General features: G+C 45.6%; 1 protein-coding gene across 1 annotated transcript in view; it reads left to right on the forward strand.

The window, feature by feature from the left end:
• c19h12orf56 (chromosome 19 C12orf56 homolog) overlaps positions 1-12300 on the forward strand; it is a 41465-nt gene that overhangs the window by 1268 nt on the left and 27897 nt on the right. The window contains exons 2-3 of the mRNA XM_055650659.1: positions 6751-6928; positions 8713-8794. Coding sequence (XP_055506634.1) covers positions 6751-6928; positions 8713-8794 — 260 coding nt within the window. The remainder of the gene's footprint in view (positions 1-6750; positions 6929-8712; positions 8795-12300) is intronic.

Below are 12300 nucleotides of genomic sequence, written 5' to 3' on the forward strand. Positions count from 1 at the left end.
TGACCATGCTCTGTGAAACTTTAATGAGTTTGCTGTGATCCACGACAAATTCCAAACACTGCCTTTATGGGCGCAACTGACTTTTCTGAAATAACATTGCAAGAAGAGGGCGACACAGATGGTCCCACTGATTGAGCTGAAAAACACCCGCTTTTACAAATATTTGTAATTGAAATGTTCAAAATTGACACAAACCATACATAACTATTTAACAGTAATGCATCTGCAAGAGTCTTACAGTGTGAAAACCGGCCCTTCGGCCCAACTTGCCCATGCAGACCAACGCCCTATTTACACTTGTACCAACTTGCTGTGTTTGAAACGTATCCCTCTCAACCTTTCATATCCATATACTCGTCCACATGTCTTTTAAATGTCGTTATAGTACCTGTCTCAACGACCTCATCTGGCAGCTGGTTCCACGTACTTTCCTACTTACGATCGCACTGAAGTAAACTATTCTGTACTTAGTCCCGAGAACAAGCAAGACAGTTTGAAATTTCCACAAATACAATCACTCAAGTTTATGTAGGTCAGGTAATGCTGTACCCACCACCCTGTGTGAGAACCCCCCCACGGGCTCCTATTAATCTATGTCCTCGCGCCTTCAACATGTCCTCTGATTCTTTATTCCCCTATACTCCTAAAAACTCCGAAGAAGGGACTCGACCCGAAACGTCACCCATTCCTTCTCTCCTGAGACGCTGCCTGTCCCGCTGAGTTACTCCAGCATTTTGTGTTTATCTTTTGCTTAAAAGACTCTGTGCAACTACCCTATCTATTTCCCTAATTATATATATATACATTTTTGTATATATATACATATACATACAAAAATGTATGCATATGTATATATACATATATCATATATATACACATTTGTGTATGTATATATATTTATAGTATAATGAATATATATTCTTTATATATTATTTATTCTTGTAAGAATATATATGTATGTATATATATTCTTATATTAAATTATTTATATAAAAAATGAGGGGAATTATAGGATAGATGCACAGTTTTTTTACACATATATATATGTATATATATCACGTTGTGTGAACGGAGATGCATTTTATCCTAGTTTCTAATTGTCCTAAAGAGTTAGTGGTGGGGCTTCTGTGGCAATTGTTTAACCAGCTGAATAGTTTCCTAGGCCACTAAGCCAATCATGTAGTGTGGGACTGAAGTATGTTGGTTAAATAACCTGTCAGATAATGGCGAGCAGAGGGAGGCTTCTGTCCATTGTGACTGTGCCAGGGAAGGGAAACAAAGAGCCTGCACATCCCCTGCACAGTTGAAGCATCTGTGTCACCCAGAAGTAAAAAAAAAAACCTGGTTTATTCAAGATGCAAGAAACTGTAGATGCTGCTGGACTCTTGAGCAAAGCACAAAGTGCTGGAGTAACTCAGCGGGTCAGGCAGCATCTGTGGAGGGAATGGACAGGCTGTGTTTCAGGTCAGGACCCTTCTTCAGACAGCAGAAACAAGGAATTGCAGATGCTGGTTTACACAAAGGGACAGAAAGTGCTGGAGTAACTTGGTGGGTCAAGCATCACCTCTGGAAAACATGGATAGGTGATGTTTCGGATCAAGGCCCATCTTTACTGAGAAATTCAATTTTTGAAGAATGGTCTGGACCCAAAATGTCATCTAGCTATTCCCTCCACAGATGCTGCATGGCACAGCTGGTAGTGCTGCTACATCACAGCCCCAGAGACCCGGGTTCATTCCTGACCTCGGATGCTGTCTGTGTGGAGTTTGCTCGTTCTACCTAAAGCAGTATGTATTGTTCACAGGGTGTGAACAAAATTGCATTTTTTCACATTTTCATCCTCAATAACCCAACGTTTATCCAAAACGTTTTAGAACATGGAACAGCACAGCACAGGAATGGACCTTTCGGCCCACAATGTTTGATCTCCCAGGGCAGCACAGTGGCGCAGCAATAGAGTTGCTGCCTTCCAGCACCAGAGATCCAGATTCAATCCTGACTATGGGTGCTGTCCGCACGTAGTTTGTACGTTCTCGTTGTGACTGCGTGTGTTCTACACACAAGGGACAATACATAGAAGCCAATTAACCTACAAAACTGTACGTCTTAGGAATGTGGGAAACCGGATGGAAATAGCCCTTCAGCCCACCGAGTCCATGCTGACCATCGATCACCCGTCCAAACTAGTTCTATGTTATCCCACTTTCCCATCTACAGAGGCCAATTAACCTACAAACCCGCACGTCTTGGGGATGTGCGAGAAAACCGGAGCACCCGGAGAAAACTCACGGAGAACGTGCAAACTCTACACAGACAGCACCCAAGGTCAGGATCAAACCTGGATCTCTGGTGCTCTACCAGCTGTGCCATTGTGCTGTTCAATAGGGTCATAGAGTCGTACAGAGTGGAAACAGGTTCTGTGACATAACTTGCCCACGCAGACCAACCTGACACATCTAGTCCCACCTGCCTGCATTTGGCCCATATCCCTTTAAACCTATCCTATCCATGTACCTGTCTAAATGTTTTTTAAACTGTTATTTCCAGTATTTTCTGTTTTGTTATCGGTTTGCTGTGTTTTTTTTACAAAATTAAATTGATTCACCTATTCATACAAGTATTTACGCACCAAACATCCACCACCATAAGATCAGACTATCAAATATTACCAACTACTTAATATCAAATACTGTATTCCAATCCGGGTCCAGGATACAGTCAATCCCCCGTGGTCCACTTCCACCTGCATTCTTTCCACTCCCTTCACAATTTGCACCTCGTTGTTCCTTATACGCCTTTTTGTCTTTTGATCTCGAATCTTTGTCCAACCATATGCCCGTCACATCCCCCCCCCCCCCCCCCCTCAACTGTATCCACCTATCACTCACCAGGCTTTGGCCTGCCCTTCCTCTCTTCCAACTTTCCCTCGCCCCTTCTCCCGCATTACAAACAGTCTGAAGAAGGGTCCCAACCCGAAACATCACCTATGCTGTTCCAAGATGCTGCCTAACCCACTGGGTTACTGCAGTAAACCTGCATCTCTAGTTTCTTGTATCTGCTGCCAGACCCGCTAAGTTCCTCCAGCACTTTGTTTTTTTTAATCTTATAAAGCATTGTTGATATGCGATCCTATTTTTGAATCATTATTTTCTTTCAATAAATGGAGCTTGAAAGTTATCGTGTTTCACGTAAAGCAACAAAGTTAAATATTTCTGCATTTTATGATCTTTTCTTACCCAGATACTGACATTGTCTATTGTGGATTGAAAGTAATTCATAACAATTAACAAGTGCACACTTTACAGTAACCTTTTGATTTTAAATATGATATGCTGCAGCAACATCTAAAATTAGACCGCATTAACATGACTGAATAATCTGCTTCTTTGCCAGATAACATCTCACAGATAAATTATGCCAATTTTTTGAGAGGCAGCATCTGTGTGCTAATGGGTGTAAATTCTGCTTGAAATGGATTCAGTGACCTGCTGAAGTCTGTCCTTACAAGATTCATAGCACCTGAATCCTGTGAATGCCTATTAATATGCATATGCAGCGGTTATTTTGCTTGCTAGAAGCACCTTTCTGTACATAAAGAGAGAGGCTCTCAGAAACACTAAGCAATAGGTTCACTGTTTAGTTTCCTTTAGTTTCGAGATACAGCATGAAAACAGACCCTTTGGCCCAACGATTCCACGACGACCATCGATCACCCGATCACACTAGTTCCAAGTTATCCCACTTTCTCATCCACTACACACTAGGGGCAATATACAGGGGGCCAATTAACCTACAAACTCACCCATCTTTGAGATGTGGCAGGAAACTGGGGCACCTGGAGGAAACCCACGCGGTCATAGGAAGAAGGTGCAAATTTTACACAGACAGCACCCAAGGTCAGGATCTCTGGCGCTGCAAGGCAGCCACTGTGCCGTAGTATTGTGCGGGTCGGGTCATGATGCTAATGGCTGTAGGAAACTAGCTGTGCCCGAACCCAGTGGCGTGGAGCCCCAGGCTTCGAGGCTTCCAGCTTCCTGCCCGATTACTGGACACTGAATTTTTTTTTAAATGAGACTGAAAAATATTTTAATGCATGAATTTATGAAGGATAAATGCAAGTAGTTTCTTTCATCACGCATTATTCCTTATATCCAGACTGGAAACATGTGGGAGCGGGACAATTATTCTCATTCCTGTAAAGTGATGACTGAAACATGCCACTTCACTTCACATTTAGTTTAGAGATGCAGCATGGTAACAGGCCCTTCAGCCCACAGAGTCCGCACCAACCAGCGATCACCCCATACACTAGTTCTATCATACTAGTATCACTATCATGCTAATTCCATCCACACACTAGAGACAATTTACAGAAACCAATTAAATTTACAGAAACCAATTAACCTACAAACCCGCACACCTTTGGGATGTGGGAGGAAACTGGAGCACCCTGAGAAGAACGTTCAAACTCCACACAGACAGCATCCGTGGTCAGGATCGAACCCAAGTCTCTGGTGCTGTGAGGCAGCAACTCTACCGCTGTGCCACCGTGCTGCCCAGGTTTATTACAAGGTGTTGGCCAACTGATATCTGATCGGTCGGTGGCTTTGTGTCGCTCCAGAGAAAGTGCCCAATTACAGGATCGTTATCACAGGTACACTGAGGCAGAGTGTTTCACACAGTGGAAGGGGCGCTGCTGTGCTGGTACAGAGCCAAGTGACTCGAACTGTGCGCAAGGCAAAAGGTTTTTCTCTGCCAGGGCAGTGGTTGAGGGGATTAGGGTGGCGCAGTGTTTGAGTTGCTGCCTTACAGTGCCAGAGACCCAGGTACAATCCTGACTATGGGCACTGTCTGTACGGAGTTTGTACGTTCTCCCTATAATCGCGTGGGTTTTCTCCGGGTGCTCCAGTTTCTTCCCACACTCCAAAGACGTACAGGTTTGTAGGTTAATTGGCTTCGGTAAAAAAAATTGTACATTTTCCCTATTGTGTAGGATAGTGCTAGTGTATGGGGTGATCGCTGGTCAGCAAGGTTTCGGTGGGCTGAAGGGCCTGTTTCCATGCCGTATCTAAAATCTAACAAAACCCAAGCGATCACAGGGAGAACGTACACACTCCCTACAGGCAGCACCCGTAGTCAGGATCGAACCCGGGTCTCTGGCGCCGTGAGGCAGCAACTATACCACTGTCCCGCCCTGTAGGGATGGATATGAGGATTTTTTCACTTTTGCCAAAAACACATCACGATAATCGGACCATTCGAGCACAGATGATCTCCATAAGCTTCATTCCTCCACTGCTCGAACCTCTTGCTGCAGATCAACGGGCGACTTATCTCAGGATGATTCCGGTCCCCTCTGCTCACTCCATAGCAACCTGAGGTATATCCTTGGCAACCAGCTGTCTTTGCCTCACAGATAACAGGGATGGGACTTTGTCCTCGATTGGATGATATAATAAATATGCACATCACGTTCTGCTTCAGTGGATATTTTTAAGGCAGGGAGAGATAGATAGATTCTTGATTAGTATGGGTGTCAGATGTTATGGGGAGAAGGGGGTTAGAAGGGAGAGATAGATCAGCCATGTTTGAATGGCGGAGTAGACCTGATGGACCAAATGGCCTAATTCTACTAATCCTCGTCACCTTTTGAAAATCGGTTCTTATTACTTTTGTTAAACAGATGCCAATATGTAATCGTATCACATGTAAACCATGGTCACATTTCCGCCCCATTTCTCAGCCACTTTCCCAGCCCATCTCACGATGGTTTTCAGCTTTCAACATCCCCTCCTTTGTGTTAAAAGCTCTCATTTTTGGTGGCAATTCAACTGATTTTTCCTTCACCGTTCACCTTATTTCCCCACATCTGTTGCCGGCCTTCACTGGCCCTGCCCCTTTCTCGTCTCCAGCTCTTCAACTCCCCACCCCCTACTTTCAGCCTGAACCGAAACATCACCCAATGTTTTTCTCCAGGGACGCTGCCTGACCTGCTGAGTTACTCTAGAACTTTGCGTCTATTGTCGTTTTCTCACTACTTTTAAAGGCGATTTTACACGATTGGCATTTCTGTTTGGGCTGTTGACATTTTTATCTGTAGGTTCTGACTAGATTTTGCATTCAGTTCAGTAAAGATCTTATACTTCGGCACAGTCATACTTAAGGACAAGAGTGTGAGAGTGGTAGATTACATAAGATTTAGAGCGGCACGGTGGCACAGCAGTAGAGTTGCTTAGAGTTGCTTCCTCACGGCGCCAGAGACCTGGGTTCGATCCTGACTACAGGTGCTGTCTCTACGGAGTTTGTTCGTACTCCCCGTGACTGCGTGGGTTTACTCAGGGTGCACCGGTTTCCTCCCACAATCCAAAGACGTACAGGTTTGTAGGTTAATTGTCTTAGGTAAAGATTATAAATTGTCCATAGTCTGTCAGATGGTGCTGGTGTATGGGGATCGCTGGTCGGCACGGACTTGGTGGGCCGAAGGGCCTGTTTCCACGCTGAATCTCTGAACTAAACTAAATCTAAACGAAACACTGAAACAGTACCCAAGAGTCGCCATGTTTCCGCTGCCATTTTGTCTGGTTAAATCTTGTAAACTCTCAGCAACTTCATTTCTGATTTTATTATGGGAGGGAGGTGATTGAAGAAGCAGCCAGAATGTTTAGGTCCATGATATTGCCAAATGTCATCGGGAGGGAGGGGCCTGTTGGCGACTCTGCGCCACCTCACGTGTACACGTTTTGCGTTTAGGTTGACGACTACCCTGACTTTCTGAGCGGCCACGACCGTGAATCAGCACAACACGTCCGTATCGTTTATGTCTCACGGACACACAAGAAACGACACAAACCACACGCGGGCAGCAATAAATATATTGCCACTCATGACGGGGACAGGAGGAAATTCAGCACCCTCGGCCGCGAGGAAGGTACGTGTTTCGTTTATTCCTTATTTGGCACGGTGGCACAGCGGCAGGGTTGCTGCCGGACAGCACTAGAGACCCAGGATCGACCCTGACTACGGGTGCTGTCTGTACCAAGTTTATACGTTCCCCCCATGACCGCGGGGAAATAGATCCTCCGACCCACCGAGTCCGCTGATCTCCTGCTCACACTTGTTCTTCATTATCCCACTTTTGCTTCCATTCTCTACAATTTACACAGGCCAATTAACCTTCTTCTTACTTCTTAAGCCCTTTGTTCCTCTGTGGAGCACAGGCCATCGACGAATGTCCTCCACCTCACTCCGTTGTTGGCAGTTCTTTCGAGATCACCCCAGTTGAGCCCACTCTCAGACATTTCTGTCTGGCCACCTCCTCTCCAGCTTTTCCTGGGGCGACCAATTTTCCTTTTTCCTTCGGGGTTCCATTTCAGGACTTGCTGGGTGATGTTTGTGACAGGTTTCCTGAGGATGTGTCCAACCCAACTCCATTTTCTCCTTCGAATGTGTAAGTCAATGGGCTCCTGGCTTGTTCTTTTCCACAGGTCCACATTGCTTACTTTGTCTCTCCACCAGATGTTAAGTATTCTCCTAAGTCAAGTCAAGTCACTTTTACTTCTACAGCACATTTAAAAAAACAACTCTCATCGACCAAAGTGCTTTACATTGGTGGAGGTACTAACGTTATACAACAGTGGTTCGTAGATGAAGTACATAGATAAATACATACATATAGCCCTCCCTCCGAGAACGTCAAGGTGTGCAGGTGTTAATGAATGTTTGCAGCCTGTTTGTAGTGTGTTTTGTTGTTTCCCATGTTTCTGATCCATACAGCATCACCTGTTTCACATTTGAGTTAAAGATGCTATATTATTGGTGTTGATTGAGATGTGTTTTGAGCTCCAGATCTGCCTGAGCTTGTTAAACACCACCCTAGCCTTATTGATTCTACTTCTTATGCCTGCCTCTGCCCCTCCAGTGATGTCCACAACACTGCCTTGGTATGTGAATGTTGCTACCTCCTCTAGAGCAGTGCTGTGCATAGGGATAGGGTTGCTGGCTTTGGAGTGGATCCTTATCACCTGTGTCTTTGCAGTATTGGATGTAAGACCAGTTTTTGATGCAGCTTGTGTGAGAGTCTGTCCATCTTCTCCTGCATTTGTATCTGTGTGTGTGAAAGGAGAACTATGTCGTCTGCAAAGTCAAGATCATCTAGCTGCTCCCACATTGTCCACTGAATTACATTTCTTTTCCCTTCAGTTGTTTCCATCATGATGCAGTCAATTGCCAGGAGGAACGGGAATGGTGACAATAGACATCCCTGCTTGACGCCCGTCCTGACACTAAATCTCTGAGAGAGCTGGCCTGCATGCACAACTTAACCAATTAACCTACAACCGTGTAAATCTTTGGGATGTGGGAGGAAACCAGAGCACCTGGTGGGAACCCATCTAGAGAAGCTGTACGGTTTAGCTTTGTATTTGTGGGAGTTTCAGAGGAAGCGTATAAAATGATTGAATAGCAGAGTCGACCTGATGGGCCGAATGGCCTGATTCTGCACCTATAACTTACAAGCTTGTCATACTCGACTTCTAGTGATCGCCGAAGATGATGATGAGGAGGAGGAAGGGAAAGTGACCCCTTGAATCAAATATCATCCGAATGATTTGGGGGTAGATGCGGCTTCATGTAACGGAGGGGTTTGAACTGAATATATTGGGGGGGCGCGAGGGTTTCAGTAATTGTTGCAAAAAAATATTTTTTTATTTTCAGCTAGCACAAACCAGGAAGCCATCAGCAGGCCAGAAACACACAAGCTCATACAGAACAAGCATCCCAGGGAATTCTCTCTCAGGTAGGAATGTTCCCAATGATCAATCTTCCCCCGTGCTCCTCATCCACCCATTCCCTCCCCCTACACCCACACAATCCTTTCTTTCCAATCCCCCTCTCAGCCATCACGTAGTTCCTTTCTGTTGCATTCTTTGCACCCTGCTATACAAAGTATGTTGTGGGCCGGAAAGGGTGCAGAGAAGATTGTCGAGGATGTTGCCATGACTCAAGGGCTTGAGGTATAGGGAGAGGTTGGGCAGGCTACGACTCTATTCCTTGGGGCGCAGGAGGATGAGGGGTGATCTTATACTGGTGTAGAAAATCGTGAGAGGTCAGAGGGAGAATGTACAAACTCCGCACACACAGCACCCGTAGTCAGGATCAAATCTGTGTCTCTGGCACAGTGATGAGGCAGCAGCTCTACCGCTGCGCTACTGTGCCGCCCCTAAAGCACAATTCTCTGCTCTGGAAAAACTAAACACTGTGTGGAACATCTTTGATCCAACTGCACGAATGACCGCAAGTTTCTGGTCATCTCTTCCTCTTAATTCTCCATTAACTTCCACTCTGACCTGTCAACCTGCTCCAACAAAACATACAAGACACCATCTTATCTGTGGACACCTCCTCTCAACTTTTAGTTTCCTTTAGAGATACAGCTAGGAAACAGCAGGCCATTCGGCCCATCGAGTCCACGCCGATCATTGATCTGCTCCACTCCCTACACACTCAGGGGCCAATTTACAGAAGCCAATTAACCTACAAACCCGCACGCCTTTGGGAAATGGGAGCACCTGGAGGAAACCCATCGCGGTCACAGGGAGAACGCGCAAACACCACACAGACGGCTCCCAAGGTTGGGATCAAACCCGGCTCTCTGGCGCTGTGAGGCAGCGCCTCTATCAGCTGTGCTGCACTTTGCCTGGGCTGTTATTTTCCTCGTTTAATGGTGGCATCATAAGTAGAAGATAAGAAGAAAAGTGATCAGTCCAGGATATAATTGTATCAGTACTTCAGTAACTGAGTCCCTTTCACGTTAGGAGACACTGATAAGAAACTCTCTGCTGGGTTCTGTAACATTTGTGTAATTAGGTTTTGGGTTAGGGACGGTGAGGGTTTCACGTGGCTTTTATTAGTGTAAATGGAGACAGTTCAGCTTGAGAAGTAACCAGGACAAGAGGACTTGGGTTTCTTTTGAGACTGTAATGTGAATCTTTGCTTTGCCTTTCATTATCATCGCATTGACGACTTAATTTGGTTTCATGTTACTTGCTTTTATAGATTGCACTTAAATTCAAAATGCTCTTTTGTGGAACCTTGTGTAGCAAACTGCCTTTAGTGTTTCATTGCTTTATACTTTAGAGATACAGAGTGGTAACAGTCCTTTCCACCCAGTCATTCCATGCTGACCAACGATCGGTTCTATCCTGCACACTAGGGGCAGTTTTTACACAAGACAATTAACCTACAAACCTGCATGTCCTTGGGATATGGGAGGAGACTGGAGCATCCAGTGGAAACACAGGCGGTCACGGGGAGAACGTACAAACTCCGTAGTGACAATACGGGTCTCTGGTGCTGTAAGGCAGCAACCGCTGCGCCACCGTGCCGCTCTAAATGTAAAATAATATATGTGTGTTATGATTGTGTTTATAATTTGTTTGGTTGTTTTGTTGTTTGTCTTTTACACAAAAGTCCGCGAGCATTGCCACTTTCATTTCACTGCACATCTCGTATGTATATGTGACAAATAAACTTGACTTGACTTGACTTGACTAAATCTGTAATCTACTACTCTTATGGGCCTGTCCAACTTAGGCGACTTTTTAGGCGGCTGCACTCGCCACATGTTCACGGGTAGATGTCGGGGAGTAGCCTTCATGGTCGTGAGGAGCTCCCACATTCTGGGAACTAGCCGCGGCCTCATTATGGTCGCCGGCGAATGTTTCAACATGTTTGAAAAATTAGCAGCGACTAGAATGAAGCCGCCATGGAGAGGAGCGAGTATTCTCGTGCCGTAGGTGGGTCGCCAGGAGGTCCTAGCGGGTCGCCAGGAGGTTGAAGGTTCTCGTCGGTTCTCGTGGGTTGTAGCCGGTGCTGACGGGTGAATTTCATTGGCTCATTGGGGAAAAAAACGTAAGCAGTAGTTTTCAGAACCAAGGATAACCGACCGGTAATGTTAATGTCCGCCGAGCTTCATAGCCGTGTATCTCTGGCTTCTTAAAAGTTGTCTCCACTCCTTCTCCCCCCTCCCCCCTGCTCTTTTAATGGACTTACTGTACACTGTGCTTTAGCCTTCTTAATTACAGCGCAACCTTCCTGTTCATCGCAGTGTGTGTCTGTATCACCTTGGGTTTGCACCGTGTGAATTTCACTCAGACAGCACTTCCGCGCTTGCCCTGTTCCCCGCCTGCATAACGGGCTGGTGAAAGAAGCAATGTGTTTGCGTGTGTGTGTTCCGCTCTGATAGTTCTCCGTTCCAGTTGCCGGTTTTTCAGGCGACTGCCGGCAACTTGACAGTCACCTGAAAAATCGCCTAAGTGGGGCAGGCCCGTTACACTCTTGTACTTAAGTATGATTGTGCCTGTGTATAATGTTGTAACAAATTTTAACATAGAATAATATGTTTATTACTAATATGTAATACTAATGCGTAAAAATATCATTTCATGAAACTATTACTAAAGCGCCAGAGATCCGTTCTCCCTGTGATCTTGTGGGTTTTCTCCGATTTCATCCCACGCTCAAATGATGTGCAGGTTAATTGGCTTCTGTAAATTGTCCCAGGTGTGTGGGATAGAACTAGTGTCACTGGTTGACACGGACTCAATGGGCTGAAAGGCATGTTTAAAATTACAAATGATCTCCTTCTCGCAGCTGACACCGGCCACTTATCCATCCTGATCCTCCTCGACCTCACAGCAGCCTTTGACACCATCTCCCACCCAATTCTTCTGGAACGTCTATCTGCCACTGGCATCAACAACAATGCACTACTTTGGTTCAGGTCCTATCTACACGACAGAAAACAGTTCATCCAGGGAAATAAAGTCACATCCACAACTGCCACAGTCACCCATGGTGTTCCTCAGGGATCGGTGCTGTGGCCACTGCTTTTTATCATCTATATTCAACCTCTTGGCAATATACTCCATCATTTTGGAATCAATTTTCACTGCTACGCCGATGATACACAACTTTACCTCTCCACAAAACCAAACACCTCCCTTCCCCCAACTGCTCTCACTACCTGTCTTCAAGCTATCAGCAACTGGATGTCACTCAACCTTCTAAAACTCAATGGAAATAAAACAGAAATCCTGCTAATTGACTCAAAGTCCACACTCTCCACAACCCACCCGTTCACCATTTCAGTTGATGGCTCACCCATCCCCACCTCCTCCCATGTCAAAAGTCTCGGCGTCATTCTGGACAGTACACTTTCCTTTGGCCCCCACATCAGCAATGTCACACGCTCTGCATACTTTCATCTCCGCAACATCGCCAGACTCCGCCCCTCCCTCTCCA

The sequence above is a fragment of the Leucoraja erinacea genome, chromosome 19, assembly GCF_028641065.1.
Source record: "Leucoraja erinacea ecotype New England chromosome 19, Leri_hhj_1, whole genome shotgun sequence".
Taxonomy (NCBI): Eukaryota; Metazoa; Chordata; class Chondrichthyes; order Rajiformes; family Rajidae; genus Leucoraja; species Leucoraja erinaceus.